Source organism: Terrapene carolina, unplaced genomic scaffold, assembly GCF_002925995.2.
Source record: "Terrapene carolina triunguis isolate 2854851 unplaced genomic scaffold, T_m_triunguis-2.0 Scaffold66, whole genome shotgun sequence".
Taxonomy (NCBI): Eukaryota; Metazoa; Chordata; order Testudines; family Emydidae; genus Terrapene; species Terrapene triunguis.
This window is the reverse complement of record NW_020664417.1, coordinates 84,881,150-84,908,015: the sequence shown is the minus strand read 5'-3', so window position 1 is coordinate 84,908,015 and position 26,866 is coordinate 84,881,150. Positions and strand designations below refer to the sequence as shown.

At 45.3% G+C, this 26,866-nt stretch overlaps 2 protein-coding genes across 11 annotated transcripts in view; one reads left to right on the top strand and one right to left on the bottom strand.

Moving 5' to 3' along the window:
• The window catches only part of ADD1 (adducin 1), a 116,694-nt gene extending 102,470 nt beyond the window's left edge, over nucleotides 1–14,224 (top strand). For 4 of the 8 annotated variants that reach the window (XM_024198569.2, XM_024198567.2, XM_024198568.2 and 1 more), the window contains 3 exons: nucleotides 1,288–1,674; nucleotides 2,549–2,644; nucleotides 11,610–14,224. In XM_024198569.2, the coding sequence (XP_024054337.2) occupies nucleotides 1,288–1,674; nucleotides 2,549–2,644; nucleotides 11,610–11,968 (842 nt within the window). In that variant the 3' untranslated portion in view covers nucleotides 11,969–14,224. The remainder of the gene's footprint in view (nucleotides 1–1,287; nucleotides 1,675–2,548; nucleotides 2,645–11,609) is intronic. The other 4 variants (XM_024198573.2, XM_024198571.2, XM_024198572.2 and 1 more) reach the window with 1 other exon arrangement.
• A 2,428-nt stretch (nucleotides 14,225–16,652) lies between these two features.
• Nucleotides 16,653–26,866, bottom strand: part of MFSD10 (major facilitator superfamily domain containing 10) — a 42,791-nt gene continuing 32,577 nt past the window's right edge. For all 3 annotated transcript variants that reach the window (XM_024198575.3, XM_026648077.2, XM_024198577.2), the window contains 4 exons: nucleotides 25,701–25,791; nucleotides 23,994–24,041; nucleotides 22,061–22,150; nucleotides 16,653–17,931 (listed from right to left, as the gene is read on the bottom strand). In XM_024198575.3, coding sequence (XP_024054343.2) covers nucleotides 17,825–17,931; nucleotides 22,061–22,150; nucleotides 23,994–24,041; nucleotides 25,701–25,791 — 336 coding nt within the window. In that variant the 3' untranslated portion in view covers nucleotides 16,653–17,824. The remainder of the gene's footprint in view (nucleotides 17,932–22,060; nucleotides 22,151–23,993; nucleotides 24,042–25,700; nucleotides 25,792–26,866) is intronic.

The window sequence follows — 26,866 nt, the reverse complement described above, 5'->3', positions numbered from 1 at the left end:
CTACAGATTGTTCAGTATTGTTTCATTTTAATAGGATAGCCCAGTGAGTAAAAATCTGACATTGCTTTTAGGCAACAGGAGTGAAATTTTCTTACTCATTGTTGCACATTGTAGATCTGGTAAGTATTTTGAGCTGGGAAAATGCAGATAAAAAATTACCAGTTGGTGCTTTGAAAAGGAATCACAAGGTAAGAAGAGACATGATATGGGCACATCTGAGAATTCTCCCCAGGAACCACTAACCTATCAGAAAATGTAGTGAGAGCATCACGCTGCAATAAAGGAGAATTCACCACAGCATTTGAAGAATCTCTTCTATGTGATTATCATATTAAGTTTTGCAGTGTCGCGCCTATGATCCATCCACTAAGCAGATGGGATTGTTTACACTGGAATATTGGTGGCACAGTTTTACCAGTCATTACAAGAGTCTGGTCCAGTGGGTAGGGCACTGGACTGGGACTAAGGATGTGGTTCTGTTCCTGGCTTAGACTCTGCTGCATGACCTTGGGCAAGTCATGTCCCCTTTCTGTGCCTCTGATTCCCCGCTAAACCTTTGACTGTCTTGTCTGTTTAGATTATAAATCCTTTAGGGCATGTGTTTTCACAGCACCTAGCATATTGGGACCCCAGTCTCAGTTAGGGCCTCTAGGCAGCATAGGTGCCGACTTCCCCTCTACTCGGGGGGTGCTCGACTCCCCCCCAGGCCCCACCCCACTCCACCCCTTCCGCCAAGCCCCCGCCTCTTTCCGCCCCCACCCCTGAGCGCGCCCCGTCCCCGCTCCTCCCCCTTCCTCCCGGATTTTGGGTGCATGCTGCGAAAGAGCTGTTCGCGGCGGGCAGAAGGCGCTGGGAGGGAGGGGGAGGAGTGATCAGCGGGGCCGCTGGTGGGGGAGAGGCGCGGGGGGGGGGAGATGGGGGAGCTTGGCTGCTGGCGGATGCTGAGCACCTGCTAATTTTTCTCCATGGGTGCTCCAGCCCTTGAGCACCCAAGGATCAGTGCCTATGCTAGGCATTATTGTAATATAAATAATAACTTACAGGGCAATGTACTAATTGCATTTCCTCTAAAAACTGTATGGTGATTCGTCCCTTATTAGTGTGTGTTGCTCTTGCTGTACCTTCTGATATCTTGACATATAGAGAGTCACAAATTCTGCCTTTTTCATGTGTAACTTTCTCTGTACAGGGATTAAAGCATTTTGTGGGACTGAGCTGTTACGTTACTGTGTCTATGTAATTGCATACCCCTTTATTTTCTCTGTAACATTGCTACATCCTACATAGATAAGCTATCAAAATATGGAGAGACTGTGGTATTGAGACAGAAACCAGCTGGGAAGCCAAATGTTTTACTTAAAAGTCAGAGCTACAGGGAGCAAAATTCTTCTGGAAAAAAACCTCTGGAGTTGCAAAGCAGGTCAAAAACCTTTCAAGGAGCAGTGAAAGAAGCAGATCTGATGATTTTGCAGATTCATGAAGGATCAACGCTATCTAAATCTTTAGATAATTCTGAGTTCTCTGCTGCACAAGTTTCTTGTCAGACCATGCAGCAAATCATCACAAATCTTAATCAGGAGGAGCCAGATGAGCAGAAGTCTCCACACAAGGAATTTCACACAGCAGTCATCAAAGCATTAAGCTCCAATCCTGACCTTTTGGCTGAGGCCTCAGGTACTAATGAATATGGTACCACTGAGTTTTCAATCAAGGGGAAGCCATCTCTTGCTTAATCTGCACTTACAGAGTCTCTGCTATCTTTGGACATCTTTCGTTGGCTTGGCTTATTACCTGTGGGGCTGATTTAATTTAATTGGTGGATTTTTCTCTTGTCTGGGTGAACTGTGTAGAACAGTGCTCTGGTACTGAGGAAATCTTTGTTCTAAATATTAAGGTGGCTTTTTTGTTTTACATTAACATCTGCTCCTTTAGTATGCAACTACTGTTGAAGCTGGAAGGGAGTGTGGGGGGAATCCTATTTAATTTGAAAAAAAATCTAAAACCACTGCAGAATCTATTTGGAATAATTGCAGTTTATTGCATGTTACATTGTGATTATCTGTGCACCTTTTCATTCTTTGCTTTAAGTAACGTACATTTTGTTTACTTCAAGGTTCTGCAAATAAACTCAAAGCAAGCAAAAGAACTTTGTGTAATTTTAGTTTTGATGCCCTTCTTCCATATGGTTATTTTTTTCCTTTGGCTCTTCCCCATCAAATTCCCCTCCCTTTAGATCAGTGTTTTCCAATGTTTGGCTCCAAACTAGTGTGTAAACTATTGTATAATCATTTCAGTCCATTTTACTGACAAATATTTTGAGTTAAAATAGTTGGATAACATAACTTCTGTGACAGGTAAGATCACAACAGTGTTAGTCTGCACCTTACCTTTGCTTGCTTTGGAATTATTTGGTATTCAGACAGAATTTTCATTCAGAAAAAAAATTTATTCAAAGATTTTTGTGTGTGTAGCAGGATGTCTGTTTTCCTGCATCCCTAAAGAAGAATCTTGTGTGCTGTTTTTAATTCCCATACTGATTCATCTATAGAACCTTCAGAAGATGCCAGACAACAGAAAGAAAAGAGTGCTCCTGATCATACTTCAGCCCGTACTCCTCCCAGCACACCAGTTAAGCTAGAAGAAGGTATGTTACATTGAGCTGGGGTGGGGAAGACTCCTGTAGCTGCACCTGTCTTGACTGAAGCATGAAAAAATAAGATTTAACAAAGTAAAGAGGAATTATTTTGGTTTTTATTTTTTTACAATCTGTAGAGCTCTGTAACTGAATGTAATAGTGGTTATGTTCACAATAATAAAGAAATGTGCATTGTCATTAGACAGATTATCACCATTTCAAAATTGCCTAGTCATCTTGTTGAGTTTCTGAATTGAATCGCCCCTGTGAGCACGCTGAGCAAGATGTGGCTGCTGTTTTTGAAGTGAAATGTTGTTTCTAATGGTGAAGCAGACCTTCACTGAACTGAACATGGATAGATAGTTTGTCAAATCCTGCTCACTGATTGCACGTTTCTTAAACATTATTGTATTTGGATTACACCTCTGGGAATATTTTTCTCTCCCAGTTTAGATCTTAGTTTGATTTGTTAACGTGATGATGTAAAATTATCAGAAAAATGAGAAAAGGGCCAAGAAAATCTGTTATCCCTTTGGAAAAAAAGGATAAAAGTAACAGTCTATCTGTTAAATAGGTGTAATCTAATTTCTGTTTTGTGTTTCCTTTACCTTGTTCATTGGGATATATCACTTGTCTGTTATGAAGTCTTCCACGCACTACTTCATCTCATTCTGTTTTCTATAAGAATGGCTCCAACCATTCTTTTAATTTAACACAATGGCTGTGATGAATGCATAGATTCTCTACTTGTGCTTTTTTCTTCTTGTGGCTGCGTTACAAACAGGAGATGGATATGCTAAAGAGTACCTGTTACCATAGTAAGTATCATCCCATACTCTGACCTGTTTCTGCTGCTTTCCCGGAGTTCTCTGGGCTTTGCTTCATTCTCTTGCATCTTTGTTGTTTACTGAGTTTTGTTTTCTGTTTGTGTTTTGTTTTTGTTTTTTAAAGGCATTTTTACAGTCAGTGACAGACACTAATTCCTTCCATTGTTGCTTTCTTGGAATTCTAGGTCAGTTACATAAACCTTACATTAAAGTGTGCTATCCTGTTGAAAGGGACTGTGAAAGTGTCGTCATGGGTTCCATGTTCGTCTGTCTTTCAGTGACTCTGTAGCCAGCTGCCTCAATTTATGAGTAATAAGCTGTTTGTCCAAAAGCCCGTGGTTCGTATTCCTCCTAGAATATGAAAATTGAACTGTGTTCTGCGTGGCTCTGATACCACCAAGATTCTAAGATTGGAACTTAGTCTGAAATTGTGTTGCGTGAGCTAGCTATGAATGAGCTCACTCTTTAAGCTGTGATGGCTTTACAGGGCTAACAAAAGTAAACTTCATGTATATGTGTATTTCCCTAACCTAAGTAGCTGTGACTGAATGCAATGAGAGCTATGACTGACAGATCCATTGAGTGAAGGTGCCATTCTTCTTCGAGTGCTTGCTCATGTCCATTCCATATTAGGTGTGTGTGCTCGCCACATGCACCGGTGCCGGAAGTTTTTCCCTCAGCAGTATCCGTACGGGACCAGCTCTGGCACCCCCTGGAGTGGGGCCCGCATGGTGCGGTATCAGTTCCTTCTTGCCGCCAGCGATGGTGCTGGAACATCTGCTGCTTCGGATAGGTTTTCTTTTCTTGTGAACTTTGAAAAACCTGTAATGTAGTTAGTTTCTTAGTTACCCTTAGTAGTAGATCTTAACTTTTCATTAGTCCCAAACGGGACTCAGCCGGGGGACAGGGCATGCCCTGGTCCCCAGGCTATAAGCCCTGCGATGGCTGCAAATGGCCTGTGCCCGTCAGCGATCCACAACCAGCTGCCTAAGGTGCTTAGGCAAAGGGCACATAAGTGATAAGTGCCGTATCTGCAAGTCCTTTAAACCTAGGACGAAGGAGCGCGATATCTGTCTGAAAGTGCTCCTAATGGAGTCAGCACTCACTCTGGCAATGGAGCAGCGGTCTGACTGCGCACCGAGCACCGCAGCCTCCATGCGCAGTGCTCTGCCGATGCCATCCACGAGCCGGCACCGGTCTCCCCCCACAGCTCCAGTCATGAAGCCGAAAAAGACTGGGAGGGAAATCAGGGAAAGGAGAGGGCTGGGGGCAAGCCATGACCCGTGCCGGGCAGCTCAACACCCCGTTCAGGAAGTCGGGCCCCAGCTCAAGTCGAGCGGTGCAGCCCATCCCATGCTTTGCCTGCGACCCGGATAGCAGTGCAGGCCCTAGCCAGCTTCAGGTGCCATCGGCGCACGAAGCTTTTCGAGCAGCTCGAGATCCTGACACTCCTGGTGCCACCTATACCGTCTCGAGGAAAACCCACATTGTGACCTATCCGTGTGTCCCTGCCTCAGCAGCATCATTCCCCATCGAGAGGGACGTCCCACCAGCTTCGCCCACCCACAGCCGTCACGTCTCAGGACAAGAGAGGCAGGCTCAGCGGAGCACTCTTCGGTCCCCGCACCGGGGGCACCGATTGAGGGACTCGAGACGTACCTCGCCGGTAGATTGGCGCAGACCCTCTGAGGCACGCGCCACCCGGCAAGAACTCCGGAACCAGCCCCTACCATCTCCAAGGGCCCGAGACCGATCAGAGACCGCCAATCGCTGGGCCATCATCTCCTGTGTCCATGAAGGAGGTCACCCTACTCAGGACGATCCTCCCAGCAACCGGCCCGTAGTAGCTCCCGGTCCCATTCAACGTACCGGTACCGGTCGAGTAGCATGAGGCGTGGATTGCCTGGTATCCAATGCCAATCCACCAAACGCCATCAGTCCCCGAGAGCCCGACCAAGGCATTCTCGCTCGGACAGGTTGGCTTTGGGATGCAGCGACCGGCACCAGTTGGACAAGAGCCACCGCTCAGCCCAATCCTGGTTGCCCCATACCGACCGCTCCGCTGGTAGCTCCGGCTTGGAGCGAGGTTCCCTGCCGGCGGGACAAGCCCCCGTACCGGTGGTGCTGTTTACATTATCAGCACTGAAACCTGTCCCATGGCCCCAAGTGCAGTGGCCAGCGCCATGATATCTGTGGAACCCTTGGGGGTTCACCCAACCTTCCCAGGCTGCCTGATCGGTGTTGGGAGCCTCGGAGAGGCCAGCAGCCTCGATATCCCATCCCCCTCTGGTGCTTGAGACTTTGCGGGGTAAGACCCCACAGGTCCAGGAGGACTCAGGGGAGCAAGCTCCTGGACCACCAATGGACATGGAGGTTCCCGCGGCAACGGCATCATCGTCGCCGGACCCCCTCACCCAGTTCCTTAGGATGACGCCAAGGCGCACCAGGAACTTTTGAAGAGGATCACTTCTAACCTGGGGCTTCAGGCAGAAGAATTGGAAGAGCCCTCGGACTCTCTGTTTGATGTCCTCGGCTCCTGCCAGGGTGGCTCTACCCCTTCATGAAGGGGTTTCCAAAATCATGAATGACCTGTGGCAGACCCCCTCTTCCCTGGCCCCTATCTCTAAAAGGGTCGAACGCAAGTACTTTGTGCCGACCAAAGGGCACGAGTATTTATACTCCCACCCAGCCCCTAATTCCCTTGTGGTTGAGGCAGTTAACCACAAGGAAAGGCAAGGACTTCTGCTGAGAGTGGCCAACCACCAAGCCTTCCTTGGCTGATATGTGGCAAGCCATGGCCAAGTTCGAAGGGTCGCTCCCCAAGGCTTCCAAGAAGGAGTTCTGAGCTATCCTCGATAGCGAGACCTCAACAAGTATCTACAGAAGCTAAAGTTCCGCATGGTCTCTCTGGCTTCTACTATCCCCTCCTTGGATCCGGGAGACTGGTATGCTGCCCTCGACTTGAAGGACACATACTTCCACATCGCGATCTTTCGAGGGCACAGACACTTCCTCCGGTTTACAGTGGGGCTCCACCACTACCAGTTTACAGTCCTCCCATTCGGCCTGGCGACAACACCGAGGGTGTTTACCAAGTGCATGTCAGTGGTAGCGGCTTACCTCAGGCACCGGGGTATCCAGATCTACCCATACCTCGATGACTGGCTCGTCAAGGGCGGCTACAGGTCTCAAGTCCAAAGGGATGTTGCGGTGCTTCAAGCCACGTGCCGCTCTCTGGGCCTACTGGTGAACGACAAAAAGTCAACATTAGTGCCAGTGCAGAGGATAGAGTTCATCGGAGCATTCCTGCCACTGGAAAGGTTCAGCACGATGGCGAACCTCATCGCAGAAGTCTCCGCGTTCCCTCTCACTACAGCCAGCCTCTGCCTGTGCCTGCTGGGCCACATGGCAGCATGCACTTACATGGTCCGCCATGCCAGGCTCCGGGTGCGGCCCCTGCAACAATGGCTCAGGAGGGTCTATTCCCAGTCCAGAGACCCCCTGAAGAAGATCGTTACCATTCCCCAGGCAATACTGACCTCGCTGAGATGGACCAACTGCAGGACAGTCCTGGAAAAGGTTCTGTTCGACAACCCTCCTCACTCAAGTTGGTGTCGGACACCTCGGATCTCGGCAATCTCCAGACACAGGGGATGTGGTCCCCGGAGGAGGCGCGGTTACACATAAACATCAAAGAGCTCCAAGCAGCCCAGCTGGTGTGCGGAGTCTTTTTGCCCCACCTGACAAACAACACAGCCTCGATGTTCTACACCAACAGGCAAGGGGGAGCCCGCTCGTCAGCTCTCTGTCAAGTCTGTGGGACTTCTGCATCAGCCACAAAATCCACCTGGAAGCTTGTCACCTTCCCGACGTCAGGAATATGCTGGCAGACCAGCTCAGCAGGAACGTCTCCTCTCACCATGAGTGGTCGCTCCATACAGAGGTAGCCTGCATGATCCCCCAAAGGTGGGGAACTCCCCAAGCGGGAGATAGAACAGGAAATGCAGGGCCGCTCATCAGCAGGACCCTGGCAAAGATCAAGAGAGACCAGGCGCAGGTTATCATGATCACACCAGCATGGCCTCGCCAGCACTGGTTCGGCATGCTCATGAGCCTGTCAGTGGCCCCTCCCTGGCCCCTTCCCAACCGACTGGACCTGCTGTTGCAGGACCACAGTCGGCTCTTACACCTCAGCCTTGGGTCTCCACCTCTCGGCATGGATTCTCTGTGGCTGAACCTGGAGGAGCGGACCTGTTCGGAAGGAGTCCAACAGGTCCTCCTGGAAAGTAGGAATCCCTCAACTAGACTGACTTGCCTGGCCAAGTGGATGAGGTTTTCCCGCTGGGCGTCTGAACGGGGCAACTCTCCCTCGCGTTCCTCCATACAGGCTGTCCTGGACTACTTCCTCCATTTGAGGAATCAGAGCCTGGCACACACTTCCATTAGAGTGCATCTTGCGGCCATCTCTGCTTTTCACCCGCTGATCCAAGGACAGATGGTGTTCTCCCATGACATGATGGTCAGATTCTTGAGAGGGCTGGAGAGACTCGTCCTGCAGTGGGATGTTAACTTGGTCCTCTCTAGGCTCACTGGCCTGCCCTTTGAACCGCTGATCTCCTGCTCCCTTTCCCATCTGTCATGGAAGGTTGCATTCCTGGTGGCGGTGACGTCGGCAAGACGGGTCTCAGAAATTAAAGCTTTGACCTCAGAACCACCGTACATGGTCTCCTACAAAGATAAGGTTCAATTGCGGCCCCACCCAGCCTTCCTGCCAAAGGTGGTCTCCACCTTCCATATGAACCCCTTATGGGGGGAAGGATAGCTCAGTGGTTTGAGCATTGGCCTGCTAAACCCAGGGTTGTGAGTTCAATCCTTGAGGGGGGCCACTTAGGCATCTGGGGCAAAATCAGTACTTGGTCCTGCTAGTGAAGGCAGGGGGCTGGACTTGATGGCCTTTCAAGGTCCCTTTCAGTTCTAGGAGATAGGATATCTCCATTAATTTATTATTTATAACCAGGACATCTTCCACCCGGTGTTTCGTCCCAAACTGCACAAGACCAGTGAAGAGAGGCATGTTCACGTCCTGGACATCCAGAGGGCCTTGGCTTTTTACTTAGAACATACCAAGCCTTTCCGTAAATCCACTCAACTCTTCATTGCTACAGCGGATAGGATGAAGGGTGGATCACCTCATGCATAAGGACCTGTTACGACCTGGCAGGGGTTCTGCTGCTGCTGCCAATTGTCAGAGCCCACTCAGTGAGAGCTCAGGCGTATTCGGCGGCCTTCCTGGCACACGTCCATATCCAGGACATCTGTAGAGCCGCAACGTGGTCCTCGGTCCACACATTTACCGCTCATTACGCCATCACTCAGCAGGCCAGAGACGACGCTGGATTCGGCAGAGCTTTGTTGCAATCTACATGTCCGTGAGCTCCCACCCAGCTCCAGGGGTACTGCTTTGGAGTCACCGAATATGGAATGGACATGAGCAAGCACTCGAAGAAGAAAAGACAGTTACCTTTTCCGTAACTGGGGTTCTTCGAGATGTGTTGCTCATGTCCATTCCATGACCCACCCTCCTTCCCCACTGTCGGAGTTTCTGGCAAGAAGGAACCAAGGGTGGGGGGAGCCGGCGGCGCCCCTTATACCCCGCCATGCTGGCGCAACTCCAGGGGGCACTGGAGCCGGTCCCCTACTTATATAGCTGAGGGAAAAACTTCCGGCACTGGTGCATATGGTGAGCACACACACCTAATATGGAATGGAAATGAGCAACACATCTCAAAGAACACCAGTTATGGAAAAGGTAACTGTCTTTTTTATGTAGTCAGTTTTCTGACTACAACCGTACTTAAAGAATATAATTTTGAAAAGTGTATTTCCATGGTGATAAAACTCTTGCATCTGTGTGTGTATAAAAAAAAACACTTTACCTCCATTCTGGCCAAAGCTGCAGACAGAAGTTTTAATGGTATTACTGCATCAGCGTGCACTTAGTATGTGTTTGTGCTATTAGTTCTAGAATAGATCTTTACATTTCTAAGTATTGTCATGTTGTTGTCTCTGAAATTGTTTTTGTTAGAAGATGTAATTTGGAAAACCTCACTGATGGATGTACTAAAATCACTGAGCGAAATAACAAATCTCGTACCCGTTGTGTGGTGTTCTCCTTTATCGGATGTAGCATTTGAGGATTTCTCTATTCTGATTAAAAACTTGCCCATCCTTAAGCTAAATTCAGAGATCCGTGTTTCATTCCAGTGTACAGTGATTCCATCTTACTAAATGATGTAGTGACAATTTCAGAGGCGGGGTGGGATAACTGTCTTGGACAGACGAGTTAAAATTATTTTTGTATCGCTGTAATGCTTTGTAGAGTGGCAAAATCTGTTTAAATGCCAGTAGCTTCCTATGCTTTTATTTCAGGAATAATCCAAACTATTGCTGGTCCTTAGACTTTTTTTTTTTTTTTTTAAATAAAAGTCTAACTACATGAAAATCGGGTGCGGTACATGTACTAAGAAATTAGTCTGATTAATGCCTTCCACTTTAATTCCTGAAGAAATAAAAATCATGACTAGAAAGGTGCTGATGATTAAAAGAGCAATGCTGGTGATAGACTGTAAATGAATTGCTGTATAATGGTCATAAAGGGTTAATCAGACTAACGCCTCATGAGGCAGCTCATAACATACATAATGGCTTTCTCCTTTACCCTGCTTTAAATCCTGTCTGCATCATAACACAATTTCAGACTTCTAACTTTACCATTCTGAGCATTTGACTTGATACTGAGTATTAAGTGGTTATTGTGGGTCTAACATAACAGAAGTTCCCACTATTCTAGGCAAATACATATCACACATTCACAGAACAGTGTCTTCTAAGACACAGCATGAGGAATTTTCAGTACAATCCTGCAGGAATAAAGGACACAATTTCATTAGAGACACTCTCATACTTTCTGTAGACTGTTGTAATCACCTCTCAAAGCCTTGAACATAAAACTAATGCTCTGACCCAAATTGTTCTCGTGACTGCAGCAGATCTTTAATTTTTAAAAATGCGAATTGTTGTCCCTATTTTTCTCGCAGCTCGCAAACCTCTATGGCCTGGCTTTCATCCACTTTCCTCTTTATGCTCTACTGTCATGGATGGAGTTGACACAGCTAGCTGGCCACTTATTAATTGGTGCATTCCATGCAGGCAGGAAACAGGTGCCGTGAGTTCTTAGGCAGTGCTCAGTGCAGACAGGATTGCTTTACAATAACATGGTATATTTAAAAGGCGAGTGTCACTAAATCTCACCGATGACGGTGAGGTCCACTGTAGATTAGTGAGTAGTGTGCACAGGGCCATATCAAGGCCTATGTACCACTTTAGCCCCATTTAAGCTATGGCTCATGCTTTGCACAGGGATGAAGTCACGCTAAGTGAACCCATGTGATCTAAAAGGCTGCATCACAAAACATGCTTAGCTAATTAAATTTGACAGGCTATATTGGTTTTATTTATAAGACCTCATAATGCACTAATAATTCTGGTCAAGATAATGAAACCATTACAATAGCAGACCTCACTATGAAGCTGTCTCTTGTTAAATCTTCTCTGACAAGCTCCATGGAAATACTGGGATTATTATAAAGCCTGGCAAAATGAGAATTAGTGAGATTCTCAGACATCAAGCCATTGGTCTGATGTTTGTGTAATTTGCTCCATCCCAACAAATTAAAACATTTTAAAAATTGGGAGCCTAATGACAATATCTCATTAATGCCAATGAAAATTGTAGGTTTAATTCCCTGCTCACTGTGCTAAAAATCCTCAGCATCGTTTTCAAATGTAGTTACATTACTATGTTTTATTTATAAAGCCTTGATATTTACTCTCTTGGCACTTTAGACCATTATGGTTGGATTCAACTTTATCTGCTGCCTGGCAGGAAGTTGAAAATAACCTTTTGAACATTCCACCTACATCTCTGTGCCCAAAGGTAAAGTAGAATAGACAGATTCCAAAAGCATTATGTAAGTTAAATGAGCTAGATTTTCACACAGAGCACTCACTATACAGTAGCTTCACCTTAATGTATTTTAGAGACCAGCACACTTTAACTAAATATTTCATATCAATCCGTCCATTAGAGACACTGCAGGACCAGACTTACAAAGATGACAGTGATGCTGCAACTTTCAAGCAAACCCTCCCAGACCTCACCCCTGATGAGCCTTCAGAAGCACTCGGCTTCCCAACCTTCGGAAAGGAGGAGGAGGAAGGTAGGTGCAGCGAAGATCTGACCAAAAGTCAGACTGAGTCACCTGCAACAGAAAATCAAGAGCCCCAGTCCCAACCTGCTGAAGAGGCAACAACACCAACAGCTGAGGAGGGGACAGCAGCTGATCCAGGTAGTGATGAATCTCCAGGAAAATCCCCATCCAAAAAGAAAAAGAAGTTCCGCACTCCTTCCTTCCTGAAGAAGAACAAAAAGAAGAGTGACTCCTGAAGGCCTGATGCGCTGCAGAAACACTGTCGTATTTTAAAATCTAAATTCATTAACCACTAGAATGTACCGGATTGTACTGAGTGTTTTGTCGTCTTATGTAAAGGAATGCAACAAATAAACCAACCAACCCTTCAAGTTATAGCTTGATTGTTTAAGGTTATAACAGGAAATTAACGTGCAGAAAGGTGCTAAACCTCTGTTCTCAGCAGCAAACCACAGATTTGATCCTTAATTTGTAAACAAAATTAAATGGCTTCCATGTGGAAGACATTGAACCACTGTTTTTAATTTAAAGCCCACACTGCTTTATGTATGAACACAAGTATTTTTGACCAGGCCATGTTCACAGTGCAGTATCTGCTCATTCCAGAACGTGCTCTTTTCCAATGTTGTACTCACCAGTCACAAGTGGATTCTTTTTTAAATATTGCATTTTAGAGAGGATGCTTGTTTGTTTGCATTTTAGAGGGGGCACATTCTTGAACTGAGCTGTATGCTTCTGCAATCTGTGATTACAGATCATGTTATAGTAAGGCTTTGAGACTATCCTCACCTTACCCCTCCTGTCTTCTCCCTGCCACCCCCACCCCCCAATAACAACAATAAAAGCTGCCTTTAACCCATATTCTGTTTTGTGATATAGCTGGAACTTAAACTTAACCTTGTGATGTCTAAGAGGACTGAACTGGTGATGATGTTTCCTGCTGATACTGTGCATTCAACTTTTCTAATAAATGCAATATTGTGAAATCTATCTTACGGCCCTCTTCCCCAACCAAAATCGGAGACCATCAGAAATCACTTGCATAGCAGTTTGGTCTTTAGATACAGGTTGAAAACAATTGTATGTTAGACTTTTGGGACACTTTTAATTGGTGATCTAGAGCATGGACAGTTTTGGATTGGGTCTTCAGTGCACATTTCATTGTTTTGATAAAACTTCCCTGGGTGCAGATGCAAATCTGTTACATATAAGCCACATTTGCAGGCTGGTATCTTCACTCCCTCCCCTAATAAAAATGTAAACACATTACACTGAACACTTAACATATGTTTTTATATTAACTTTTTCTTTTCACTTACTGTAGCTCGTATTTCTTGCTTTGTGTTGCCAGCAGTAGTTAAGTCGGGAACAGAAATCCCTCCCAGAGTCCTTAGAGGTGCATTTACTACAGCTTTTCCATAAGCATTTAGCATGTAGCAAAGTCAGGAAAATCACTTTCACCTTTTATTTGCCATCCTCTTCTAGTTACGATCATGATTCTCTCTCTTCACTGAGCACACACAGAGATCCACCTTCAAATGATCTTTTTGAAAGCCAAAACATCTTCATTTGTTACCAGCGGGAACTTTCCAGAAAGCTTAATGAATTCACCCCAGCTATAAACCGAGATGTTCCAAATGACAGTGTTCAAATGACACATTTCTATTTGTAACAGCAGAAAACATTCAAAGATTTCTCCTTGGGGGAAAAAAGTTGGCTTACATGCAATGACTATAACTAAAATGAAATTCAGTAATGGATGTATCCTATAAGAGTATATAAAATACCTTTTTTATAGTGAGAAAAATAGCAGACAGTGAATCCCCTGCAATTTGTGCAGTATGAAAGCATTGAGGAGTAGAACAGGTTCAGCTGTAGTGCAAAAATAAAGCCTATATTAGGCCTCAGATGCATTGAAAACTTGGACCAAATTCAAGTGGTAAAAGGAAAACAAAATTACAAGATATGACAATAGCACTGTCAGGTGAGGAGGAAAAGGTTTAGTGGCAGTAATTAACACACCAGAAATCTGACTTCTCTTTTGGAATACATAGAGGTAGGGTGGAATTAGATGCAACAGCAAATCACTGCTTAAGAGTGACACCTAAACAATAATGTCTAGTAAGGACTGCATGGCGCTAATGGCTTTGAGCTTGTATTCTAACCTTCTATGTCCTCTGTATACTAGGGAGCATACAGTACTTATCTTACTTTGCTAAATTGTGTTTTATTGCCAGGGTCATAATTACGTTACTAAGCCATTGCTACATGTTTCAGTTAATAATGGAGTCCTCCCTTTTATCTTTGACCACATATGCAATGATTTTGATTCTAATTTTGTAGTTTGTTCTTTCAATTCTTTGTATTACACTATGAAATCTAGCTGTGTACAGTATGGTTACACACGGTGGGGGGAAAAACAGTCATGTATTTTTCTTTCTTTGTTGTATCATTAAGTTTTACTCAAATAAAATTCTTCTTTAAAAGAGTAAGGTTTTTTCCTCTGTTTTGAAAGCTGCTGTACAGTTTTAATTTCCAGAATCTCTTAGGGAATAGTGCCCAAACCATTTTAATTTAATGGGTAAAAAAATTTCTTGAGAAAAGTACCTAGGATTTTGTTTATAATCAACTGGTTGGTGTTAAAGTTCCAGACCCGACTGTGATGTCTAATGTTCTGGCCAGAGACCCTGAATGGGGCACGTAACAGTAAGCAGCGGAGACAGGCATTAAAAGGGATCAGTGTCTGAAGTTTGAGGGAACATGTAGACAGAATACAAAAAGCCGCTTTCGTGTGGCAGTCAGTGTCCTTCTGGAGGATTTGCTGTAGCTGAGAGAGCAACAGGAGGATCACTAGTCACTTCCAGGTTAACATAATTCTGCCTTCTCTAACAACCTAGTATATTAACCTTGTTCATTAAACTGTTGTCCTTAAAGCTAGGGTGGAATATGTGCTCAGGTGAAAAAGCTAAGAATTCTAATTTGAAGTCTAATTCATTAAGCAGGGGATCACTGCTTGGTTCATTCTTTATATTAAGTTTAGAGGTTTGAAATCTCTGAACAAATGCCACATAGTGTGCTGAAATACCATGGGGAGGGCACAGCTGCTTTTCACTCTTGTAAATTTACATTTTCTACTTTGAGTAGATTCACAAGCAACATAATATCATCATGTCCTTTAGAATTTGTTTTTTTTTCCCCAAGGCAGAGGGAAAATGCTCTGCCTTTATCAATCATTCTTGAGGCTTTACCTGGAATACTATTTTAGTGAAAGTCACTAATTTTGTTTTTAACCAAGGCTCTAGGAATACAAAATACAATTTTGGGACAAACGAGAAGCTGCAGAAACTTTTTTTCCATGGCTGTTTTTTTTGTTTTGTTTTTGTTTTGAAGGAATAAAACCTGCATAATAGGAAATGATAAAGCTCAAATTGAGACCTTTAATAAAAGTGAGTCTTAAAACACTTATATGAACTCTCTGGCTTACTTTGGTTTCCTATATTACATAAGGGTGTAAAACCTACCAAAAGATTCATTTTGGTACCCAAAGTTCTGTTCCTTGAGCAGGTGCAATATGTGTTTGAGGCCTTTATTATATTGATTTGGGTTCACATATTATTCATTTACAGGTTCAAGTTTTATGTCTGCAATAGCACCACCTCAGTCTATGATCTTGTCAGAAGTCAAGCTAAGCACCGTCAGGCCTTGGATGGGAGACAGTTGAGGAAAACGCAGGTTGTAGTGTAGGTGGCACTCTTTCCTCTGAAACTGTATTGAACCAGTGCCCCGCTATGGGTCAGTGTGTTTCTGAAGATACTCTTATTGAAGAAAGACTGGCCTTCACTACTTATGGTAGTCAAAATTTCCATAACACTGAGTAGGGATGTTAGTTCTGCTATGTTACCCAATCTACATGTTCCCTTGCTTCCACTGGCCAAGCTAGTCTTCACATTCCCCTACTAAAAATGGTTGTGTAGTGCTAAGGAAGTAGACTAGCTGGCAGTCTTCTCCCTGGTGGCTGTAGTCCAGGGATCTTTCTATATGCAGTCTGAAGTGCTTCAGTTTCCTTCAGAATGAAAGATACATGTGTTATGTTAATTACCAGGAGATCAACTGTCTAACAATATTTTTCACTAATTTATGTGTTAAAGCCAAGCAGCCTGCACAGTGATGTGCAAGAGGGAGTGGAAACTACTCCACTGATACGGAATTAGGTCTTTACTGTCCCACTCCCATGCTGGAAGCAATCCCACTCTTCCCATGAGTTGGGTAAGGCGAAACAAGAGCCTAATAAACCCAACTCTTTAAGGTACAAATAAGTACACCACCTCCACCCAGGCACTTCCCTGTCTCCCAGGGTTTTCTATTTTGATATCCTTTAGGAGTGAGCTTCTCTACTGTCCCTCCCTAGCAGCGTTTAAAAAAAAATTCTCTGCATTGCAAGACTAACAGGAGATGACAAAGACCTATTAGTGGATGGCTCTGATTGCAGTGATTGAGAGATGGCACATGGAGAAACCAAGAAGGGAGCAGACAAACTTTCTGAACCTCTAGTTACTTTCCTAAATGGATGGGGTTGGTCTATACTACAAAGTTTTTCCTTGTTTGAACAATCAGGTTAACTAACATGCTGCTCACCATAACACGGAAGCCCATGTAGACAAGGGCAAATTATGGGCGGCAGTGTGCCAGTTAATCAGGTTCTTTACAATAGCGGTCAAAGAGTATAATTTTGCAGTAGAAAGAAGCCCTAATTAAACCTTTTGGGGTCACCTAAGCAACAGACTATGACCTGTGAGTTAAGACGACACGGATCGAAACAAAAAGGTCTCACTTCTCCTTTATTAAAGGCCTTGGCATATTGCATGCCAACAAGAAGTTGAATACAGGACGACCCTGCCCCTCCCTGCCCCCCCCCCGCATTCCTAAGCAGAAGTGCAGTCAGCTAGAGCTTTAGGTAGGCCAATGACTGACTAACAAAAGGACAATTTGAAAATATGCATGTTATTACAGGGCATCTTACTAACCACACTAACTGCAGTAGACCAATTTGCAATTAACTCTTTGTAGTGCAAAATACAAATATTTGATAAATGCTCAGTACTGAAAAACCTGTTACACAAATTATTAGGCGTATAAAATGTAGCTAAAACACTTTCCCAATTATATTGTATATCACAGGCCACTTGTTCATTTATGATCCCTTGGCAGAACAGTAGGAATAGAGTCAAGATTGATAGAAGGCTCTCTCACAGGTCATACGAAACTCAGGATACGAACCCCCCCAAAAAACAACCCCAAAAAAAAAAACCACGCCAGCTTAAGGCACTAGATACAAATTTTACCAAAGAGACCTGCCCCTAACAAATGCCACTAACTGAAGGGGGTGGTGCAAAGGGTTTGGCAAAATAATCTCAATATGACCCTCACACAATAGGGGAGCGGTTGTATTTTCTCACCATGAACCAATTCAGGTGGCTGGGTCTTGATCAATTTCCCCATTATGTAGCTGCCTGAAAACTCTGCTAATCCATGTTCTGTGAGAGCACCAGAATGAGCAGCCAGTGATTAAAATGAAATGGGCACAGGAAGGATATGTAAAAACCATTATATTGTGCACATGATTCTGTGAGAAATGATGGCATTTTACATGCTGCCTCTGGTTGGGAACTGTAGTTAATTTAAGCATGAAATTCTGTTGTGGAGTGAGTCTCAGCTTGTTGAATTCAACCTTTTTCTGCCCATGTAGCTAGCATGATCTCACCATTTTATGTAGCAGGAATACAACTTGCTGAACGACACGCACTTGAGTCAGATACTTCTGATCTCAAAGCTAGTCAAACTGGCTCACAGGCAGTGCTGGAGAGAATAACTAACTGGGTTTCCATCTCCTTGAGGATTAGGGTGTGTAAGAAAAATCAATTTTGTCACAATGGTGTATATGCTGGTGAGTGGAATTTGAATTGGCCTTCCAGTAAATCAGAACACAGTGTTCCATTTTAAATCGCTTCTTGACATCTGACTCTCCACCACTTTAGAAGTCCCTTGGAAAATGAGTAGTTCTGTAAAAGTCATAATGTTGCTCCTCTCTTTGGTTATTCCTCCTTTGTTTGCTGCTTTATGTAACCAAGAAGAATGAGGGGAAGCAGGAACAAAACTGCACAAACAGTGAAGCAAACCTCAGCTCCTGCCAGCCAATAAACTGCAAAAGAAATAAGATATTTAGTTCTTGGGGGGGCTATCTTCATTGTACACATTACAAAGATTTTTCAAAGTGACTTCCTGTGCAGCGTTCGTACAAATTTGAGTAGTTGCATATTATAGGTAATTAGAGGTGTGACTATTTGGATTTGCACCTACGATTCCTGGCCCATGAACAAAGAGTGGCTGTAAACAGCATCTGGCTAACACACTGGCTGAAAGTAGTCCCCTTATTATTAAATTAACCTGTGGAACTCATTGCCATGGAATGCTGTGATGGCCAAAAGTATAACTGGGTTCAAAACAGAGTTTGATACGTTCAGGGAGGATAGGTTCAGCAATGCACAAGATGGTCAGAGATGCAACCCCATGCTTGGGGCAACCCTAAACCTCTGACTGGCAGAAACCTAGAGGGGAAGACAGGGATGGATCATTTCAACTGCCCGGTTCTGTACACACTACTGGCCACTGTCGGACGATTGGGCTAGATGGTCTGACCCTGGGTGGCTGTTCTTATGTAACTACATTACACTAGCTAGACAATGATTTTCAAAAGGTAAATTTTAAAATTAGGTAGATTCTTTTCACTTTCTACAGCCACAGACAATTGTTCTGCTGTTACTCTACCCACCCTCCCTTACTTTGCCTTGTTTAGATTTCACTGGAAGCCAATTAGTTAACTCAGTTCCAAACTGTTTAATTCCACAGTCAGAGCTGCCGCCACTCCTGCTGTACTTCGCAGGACTTGGGGCTGGCAGACAGCCAGCAGCAACACATCAGGAAGAGCATGAGAGGGGTGCAGAATGACGGCAACGGCAGGAGCAGGGGGCCCATGTGAGAAGCAGGATCCGCACATGCAAGCTGCTGCTGTCAGCTTCTTCCTAACGAGCATCTGCTCCTAAACTCGTTTCTTCCCTTCACTATACGCAGCCCATATTTGTACCTGCATCCGAATCCCATCCTCCACCACTTGTTCCTCTATCCCCGTCTCACCACAGCAACTCAATTGCCTCCACTTCAAGCCTTTACAATACTACCTAAGTTTTAAGCTGAGATCAAGTACGTATTAAATCTTCTACCTTCCTGGTATCAAATGGTAAATATGGATCTAGCCAGAACTGACTGATTTCCTTCTCCCTACTCTCCCAAGGCCCCCGACCTCCCAAGGAAAAACCTGAACATGGGGGGGAGGTTTGAACACAGCCCGATTAGTAGCATAGCACAGCTATCCTTGCCCCAGTCACATCTCTGCCCTTCCCTTCGGGCTTTGACAGATATGACAATGTTTCTCAGTGGAAGAAAATGGAAGTACGCAGTTGAGACACTTAAGAAATTTGGAGCCGTACCATTCAAATAATTAGCCTGTCTGCTATTTGCTAAGTGCTGCTGTCAACTGAGGTGCTCTACACAGGATGCTTTCTTGGTCAAGCACCAGCCTAATTACTTATAGTAATCAATATCTGTGGCCTCACTGCTTTTCCATATCTTATTCTTTCAGCCCTCGAGAGGTCATCTAGTCCAGGCCCTGGCACTCCTGGAAGGACTAAGTATTAAATGTCACAAGGCCTAAAGTTGAGGCAGGTAGAAAGTCACATGGCATTCCACAAAGCTGTGCTAGGCCCTTTGGCTCCCTATACAATGACTGGGAAGAGACAGGCATTACAGACTATGAGTCACTTGCACCAGCATGCCAGGTAGGGAGCTGCCTAAGCTAGCCAATAGGAGATGCTGATTGGGGAGGCGGAGAAGCTAAACTCCACCCCTGTGAGGGACCTAGGTGTCTATGTCTGTTTGTGATTCTCAGTTGTGAACCCTCTTCTCCCTCAGGTGTTTTCTGCAAGAAGCTGGAGTGGAGGGGGAGGGGGGGAGAAGAAGAGACCTCATAACTTTTAGCCCAGTGCTTAGGATGTGCGCTCCCTGATTCTCTCCTGCTGAAGCAGTTCCATTGTGTACATATAATTAAAGAGGCTGGAGCCTGGGTGGACTCTGAGGCTACATAATCATTCTTATGCTTGCGTGCTCATATGCTCGCTCTCTCTTGCATGCTCAATTAATGTAATTATTTATCCACAGTGCAACGGCTTCAACAGGTGAGGGTGAGGGAGACCTGTATCAGACAATCCCATAGCCCAGTGCTTATAGCACTCATCTGAGAGGTGGCAGAGCCCTGTTCAAATCAGGTAAAAGGGGGAATTGAACTAGTAGGGGGTCTCTAACATCCCAGATGAGCTAAATGTTATGAGGACAGCCTGCCTACTCCCCGCCTTCCCTGGCTGATTCACGCGAAGGCGCCTGCTCTGAGAACACCTACCCGACTTGACCTTGTCAGTGTGTTAGGCAGAGGAACATGTAGCCAATGCCTGACTGGCTCTGGGGCTTAGGCAGGTGCTAGGCCAGGGATGGGTAAACTACCGCCCGCAGGCCATATCTGGCCTGCCAGCTGGTTTAATCCAGCCCTCGAGCTCCCGTTGGGGAGCAGGGTCTGGGGCTTGCCCAGCTCCGGAACTCCAGCTGGGGAGCAGGGGCGGGGGCCACTCCACGCAGGTCCCGGAAACAGCGGCATGGCCCCCATCCGGCTCCTACGCGTAGGGGCAGCCAGGGGACTGCACGCCGCCCCCGCAGCTTGCATTGGCCAGAAACCGCAGACAATGGGAGCTGGAGGGGCTGCGTCTGCGGACGGGGCAGGTCTCCACGTAGGAGCCAGAGAAGGTGAGCCGCTGCTTCGATGAGCCACTTGAGGTAAGTTCCGCCCAGAGCCTGCACCCCTGAGCGCCTCTCCCATACACCAGCCCTGATCCCCCTCCCGCCCTCTGAACCCCTTGATCCCAGCCTGAAGCACCCGCCTGCACTCCAAACCCCTCATCCCCAGCCCCACCCTAGAGTCTGCAACCCAGCCAGAGCCCTCCCCACTCCCCCCGCCACCCCAGCCTGGAGCCCCTCTGCTGCACCCTGAACTCCTCATTTCTGGCCCTACCCCAGAGCCCGCATCCCCAACCAGGGCTCTCACCCCCTCCCGCTCCCCAACCCCAATTTTTTGAGCATTCATGGCCTGCCATATAATTTCTATTCCCAGATGTGGCCCCAGTCTATGCTTAGAAGGAAGCAGTGATTGTGCAGGCCCAGCAGCAAAAACATAAGCACCAAGGGAACTTTTTACTGCACAAACTTAGGTGCCTACAAGGTGCAGCAGCAGTTTTGTGAATCACAGTGGAGCCTAAAACTGGGACTTACACTTAGGTGCCCAAGTCCGTTTCTGACTCCAGGGCTTAGGTCCTGGTTTACTTTGCTAGATCCACTACAGTGCAGGGTTCAGTTCTGAAACATACTAATGGGCTTCAGGACATACTTTACATAAAAAAAAAACTTTTCTGTGCATTTAAACACTGGCTGGGCGGAATCTGTCAGAGCCAGGCTTAGACCCAAGGCGCCTCTGCCTCCTACTCTGGGCCTGTTAGACCTCCCTGGACATTGACACTGCAGCTGTAAGCAAAGAAACAAAAAAATCCACAGCAGCGAGACTCAAACCACAGCTCAACTGACTCTGGCTCATGCGGCTTGCTCGGTGGGGCTAGGAGTAGCAGTGTTGACAGTCTTGCTCGGGCAGGACCCAGGCTCTGCGACTAAGGTTACCATATGTCTGGGTTTCTTTTGGGGAACCTGAAATATGGGAACCCTATGACCCTCTCCCCTCGTTGGGTTTCAGAGCCCAGGCTCCACCTCAAGTGTCTGCACTGCACAGCCCAACCTTTGATCAGCTGAGCTTAGGGTTGCCAGACATCTGGTTTTTCAACCGGAATGCCCGGTCGAAAAGGGATCCTGGCAGCTCGGGTCAACAGTGCCGTTAAAAGTCTGTCTCGAGTACCTTGATCCATGTGTGAGCGCTTCCTGTTGAAGTAAGTCAATGGGAGACCCCCATGAGGGTATAACTTATCCCTTAACTTGCAACAGTTAGGAATGTTCGGCAAAGACATGCAATTTACTACTCAATCATGTCTACATTCCCATTGCCACGTCCCACCTGTTTCTCCCTATGGCCCCTTCCCTGGAACTTTCTAATGGTTGCCAGGCTGAAGGAGCCAGAGAATTACATTTTATATTGCCGGGGTGGTGCAGGATCGTGCACCGCTTACCTGCTGCTGACAAGATTGGTCCCAGAGCTCTTGCTAGGGCCCCCAGGCTCCTCAGAATTCCCATTACTGTTCCCTTCTGGCTGGCTGAGCCTGTGCAAGGAAAAGTGCCACACCAATTAGTTAGTTCTTTGAACAAGACCTTTTTTTCCCCCTTGCACTTGAATCCGGTTTCTGTGCATGTCAGATTTGCTGTTTTATACCACTCACAGCTCACTCACTCCCCATCCACTAAGCACTCTGCTTCCTTAGTAGTTTTTCCTCTCCACTGAGGAGGTGACAGTCGTTGCTGAACATGACTTCTTCGTTGGGAAAATATAATGAATAGCTCTTGCTGTGAGTGCTTTCACATGCTGCAGCTCAATGCCAAAACAGCATTACATTGCACAGAGAACCTCACAGACGCTAATACTGCTCTTCACTGAATTGCAGGAGGGCTTCACGTTCTCCTTGTTAGAGAATGAATTTTTACATCATCTTTCTTTTTACCAGATTTAGGTAGAGAAACTATAGGTTTTAAAAAGAAAGGTTAATGATACACAGATATGAGTATAAACAGCATCACGTCATTATAATAAGAAACAGCAATTTCTGTCTTATTATTATCCCTAAGCAACCATTACTAATACTGGAGGCTGTAATGGAACGAAGGGGTCAGTCTTCAGTGCATGATACAGCAGCTATGGTTTCTTTGTGTATTTTGTGCAAGGGTATTATGTAACAACCAGTGCTTTGGACCCATGTTTTTCCTTGCTGATCAAACCAGTGCGAAAGAACTGGTTCCACTGCCAGCAGAGATGGTCAGTGCTTCTCTTTAGAGAGATCAGCAACCTGCCCTCCTTAAGGAGGCTTTTGTGCAGCCTTAGTTCAAGAAACCAACAATCAATTGTCCTCTTCCTCATCTTCTATTTTGGGTTAGGATTAGAGAGAAGGTGGTGGTGAGTGAACTCTGCGGGAACCTAGATGCCTCAGGTTTCTTTAACCCTATCAATTTGGGTACAAGCCTGGGTACGCAGAAGAGACTGCAATAGTGATGTTGGTAGATGATCTCCTTGCAATGGATGAAGATGCCAGGAGTGTTAGATCTGACACCACTGCTCACGACTTGCTCTCAGGTGACTTTGTTCCTTCCTTGCTGACTGTTTCCAGAGTTCCCAGTGTTGGGCATTTTCTCTTCCTGCTTGAGGGTTCTGCCATGTGGAGTTCCATAGTGTTCCATCTAGTATCCTCTCTATGCAATGAGTACGAGGAGCCTGCAGGGTGGTACAGGCAGAGGCACTTCCAGCATGCCATTTGATAGCTATGTTTGTATCTCTATCTCACCTGACCAAACCAAGGCTGTCAAACACCTGCACCAGTGTCTGAGAGGGAACAGGGCATGGATGAGAGCTAGCTAGCTGATGTTCAAGCCTGATAAGACCAAGGTAATGCTGGCAGGTTGAAGGAAGCAACCAGAAGATATGGAGTCCGTCTTACTTGATTGTCCCACCTGTTACTGCATTTGAGGGTACCCGGATTGTTGAATCCCCAGCTGCAGTTAAATTGTCACAGAGCATCAGTGTCTAGAAAGGCTTTCACTCCCGCCCTCCCCCCAGGAGTTTGTAACTTTGCTACTGCTATTCATGCCTTTGTCACTTCAAGTAGAGAGAGCAGTATGGCTTGTGGGGATGGATTAGCTAATGCCTTTACTTTTAATTGATAGTATTTTTAGCTTTTGTCAAATGCACTTAGAGCTGAGGACAGGCTTTTGGTACATTATAAATCTAACTTGTGTAACCCCATGTCAGTTCTGAAAGTCCAGGTTCCAGCACTAAATGCATATTGCTGTAGCAGCAAATGGGGGTTAAGTGGAACTGGATTTTGTATTTGCAGTTTCAGTTAAAGTTAGCTTTGTACAGACAAGTGCTGCCCCTCAAACAAGTAAAGAGCCACTTACCATAGCCTGACACCACTGCTGACAAACAAGGAACAACAATGGCAGCGGCTGGAAAAGATGTAAGAGTAGGTTAGAATAGCACTAAAGAACAGAGAGCCCAAAGCAGCAAGGATAGCTATAGCCAGAAATGCAGCCACACTGGTTACTACTGCACAGAAAAATGTGGAGCCCTAGGGCATTATTCCAACAATGAATCATAAGGTTTCATTCAGTTTAATAACAAAAACACCCCCACAAAGCCAACCTACACAAACAACTCTTGCAGCCATAAAGGCTATGAGCATTCAGCAGCTGTTTTACATTACAGCCTTTCTTCCTGAGAGCCCTAGAGGGAAGGGGCATAAAGGTCACAGTTACAGTCTATTCAGCTAACTAGTAGTTTTCCAGATCTCTATCATCTTGTCAGGTGTAGTGGGAGAGGGAATCTTTCATACATCACATGCTCAGTGAGATGGCCATGTGTGGAATCATGAAGAGTCCTCTGAGACACATAAGTGTATAGTACTTGTGGATAAAGTAGATAAAAGCAACCATATTGTTCTACAATGCAGTATGCAGATGCCAAGTCTAGTGAGAAAATATGCTAGCTCACAGAGCCCAACTCAACACAACAGCCAAGATCTAACAATGAGAACTGCCCTCTTACTGAAACAGACCATGTTTCTCCCAACAAGGAAGAGCTGTGGCATACAAAATACTTCCCAGCAAGGAAAGGACAATCAGGTGGCAGGAGCTAGGCATCCTCCAGTGAGTCTGAATGATTTGTTAATTTTTCACATACACTTGTCCCTAGACAAGCAAGCTGTCAAACAGACTCTTCCTAAAACAGGAAACCTTTTGTTTTTAATTCAGGGATTTAAAATTCTGTACCCATTATCAAATGTATCTCTGCCACTCAAAAGAGAATATCCTGTTGTTGTAATAATGTTAACTCTTTTGGGAACATCTTATGGTGCCTGTCCAAGAAAAGATTTAAGGTGCTTAAGTCCCACTGAAGTCAAGCATGCGCTTACGTGCTTTTCCAAATAGGGACGGACCTAAGCTCATGCTTAATTGCTTTCCTGAATGGAGGCCTAAATGTGCAAAAAAAAAATTTCCTTTTAAACATACATATGTCCGTGCACACACACTTCCGCACTTTTCTTCATAAATGACAGATTGAGTTGTCCCACCCTTCCCCGCCTGTGGTTAGCAAGGCAGGAGAGCAGAAAATTATACTGTTGACTAAGCCCTCCCTTGACTGTGTTGTAGCATAAATCAGAGTGTTTAGATACAGCACTTCTCATTCCTGCTCTGACAGACAGTTATGCAGCTCTCCTCTGCCCAGCCTCCAAAGTGTAATGAATAAAGCAGCTGTCGCAGTTCTGAAAAGCAAAGCTGCCTGCCTTTTACTAAGCTGGGGTATTTTTATTTAATGTACAAGTTGTCTCTAGGTCTGGGAGAGAAAAAGAATCTGAAATGCTCCCCAGTCAGCTGAGACAAGATGAGCGCTGGTGACATTTACAAACATCACCATGACAACGTCTAGGGATACAATTAGCATCAGAATAACCCTGCTATTCCTTCCAGGTTTTAGAAGCAAGAAAGTCAACTTTTATTACCTATTCCATGAAGCCTGAAGTACATCTTTATTAAACAGGGTGAGGAAATCTATGAAGTTGATTTGCCATGCTTCAATGCCTATTGGGAACTATCTGAATAGCTCACCGAAAGAATAGAGCAACAGTCCAGCACTCAGCACCGTCACATTACCAGCCCATCCAATTAACAAGAAAGCTGGAATCAGCAGCATTATAGCCTAAAAAAAAAAAAAAATGCAAAATGAGTGTGTCTCTATTACATCTAAAGACATATCCATCATAAAAGCCTAATCCTAGGTTTCTTGGCACTGCGCTGCTGCTGAGAGGGGATATATTTAAGTTAAGGAGACAGTTCCCATGTTGCCAAGTTTCCCTTTCTAGATTGATCTGTTGCTTTTACTCATGGGAGATTTATTTCCTGTTAGGTGTTGTGGAAGTGGCGATTGCGTCACTGAGGATGCAGAGGTAGAGAATGCCCAGATAAGATTGGCAGAACTGGGAACGAAACTTGTGTAGAATAGAGCAATAGGAGCATTTTGTCCCCCCTTTTCCTGGTAGTGCTGATGGATGCTAGGAGATGCTGCATCCGCCCCTCATCAACTGGAGGGTTAGTCACCATGGTGCAGGGGAAGAAGATCCTTAGAGTTCAATGAACACCAACCACCCCAAGGTAAAAAGAAACAGGACAAGATTCTCCTCTTCCTGCTGTGCAATAGATCTCTGCTCCCATGTTGTGCTCTCCCCCCTTCCTATTTGAAAGCACAATATCAGAGCCAGGTTCCACCATGTGATTCACAAAGGAGAGCTTTAATTTCCCCCCAACTCTCTCACATTTTTACAATTCAAGCCTAGCTGAACTGCTGTTTTCACGCTGCTAAAGAGGAACCACACCCACAACACTGACCCAGATTCACGTCCGAGTTACTAGAGTTAACCATGACTGAAGGAAACTGACTAGATTTCAAAATTGATAGCATCCCTTAAAATGATTTAGCCAGTGCCAGAAAGGCAGTCAGAGATGGGATTACAATTCAGGAGTTCTTGCCTCTGAGTCCTGTGTTCCACCACTAAACCACACCAGAAATCACTGGAAAAATATACTCCTCACTTGAGCCTGTGTGTGAACTGGGCTAACTCTCGGAAGTGTCAGCAGCTATGAAGAACTTAGATTACAGAAATTTTAAATAATACATTAGAGGGAAAGAAGCCACAGTATTGTGGGAGATGGTTTGTATGTTTTAATGTTTTGTCTGCTTGAAAAATGTCACTACAGTGTTAATAGACAAAATATGT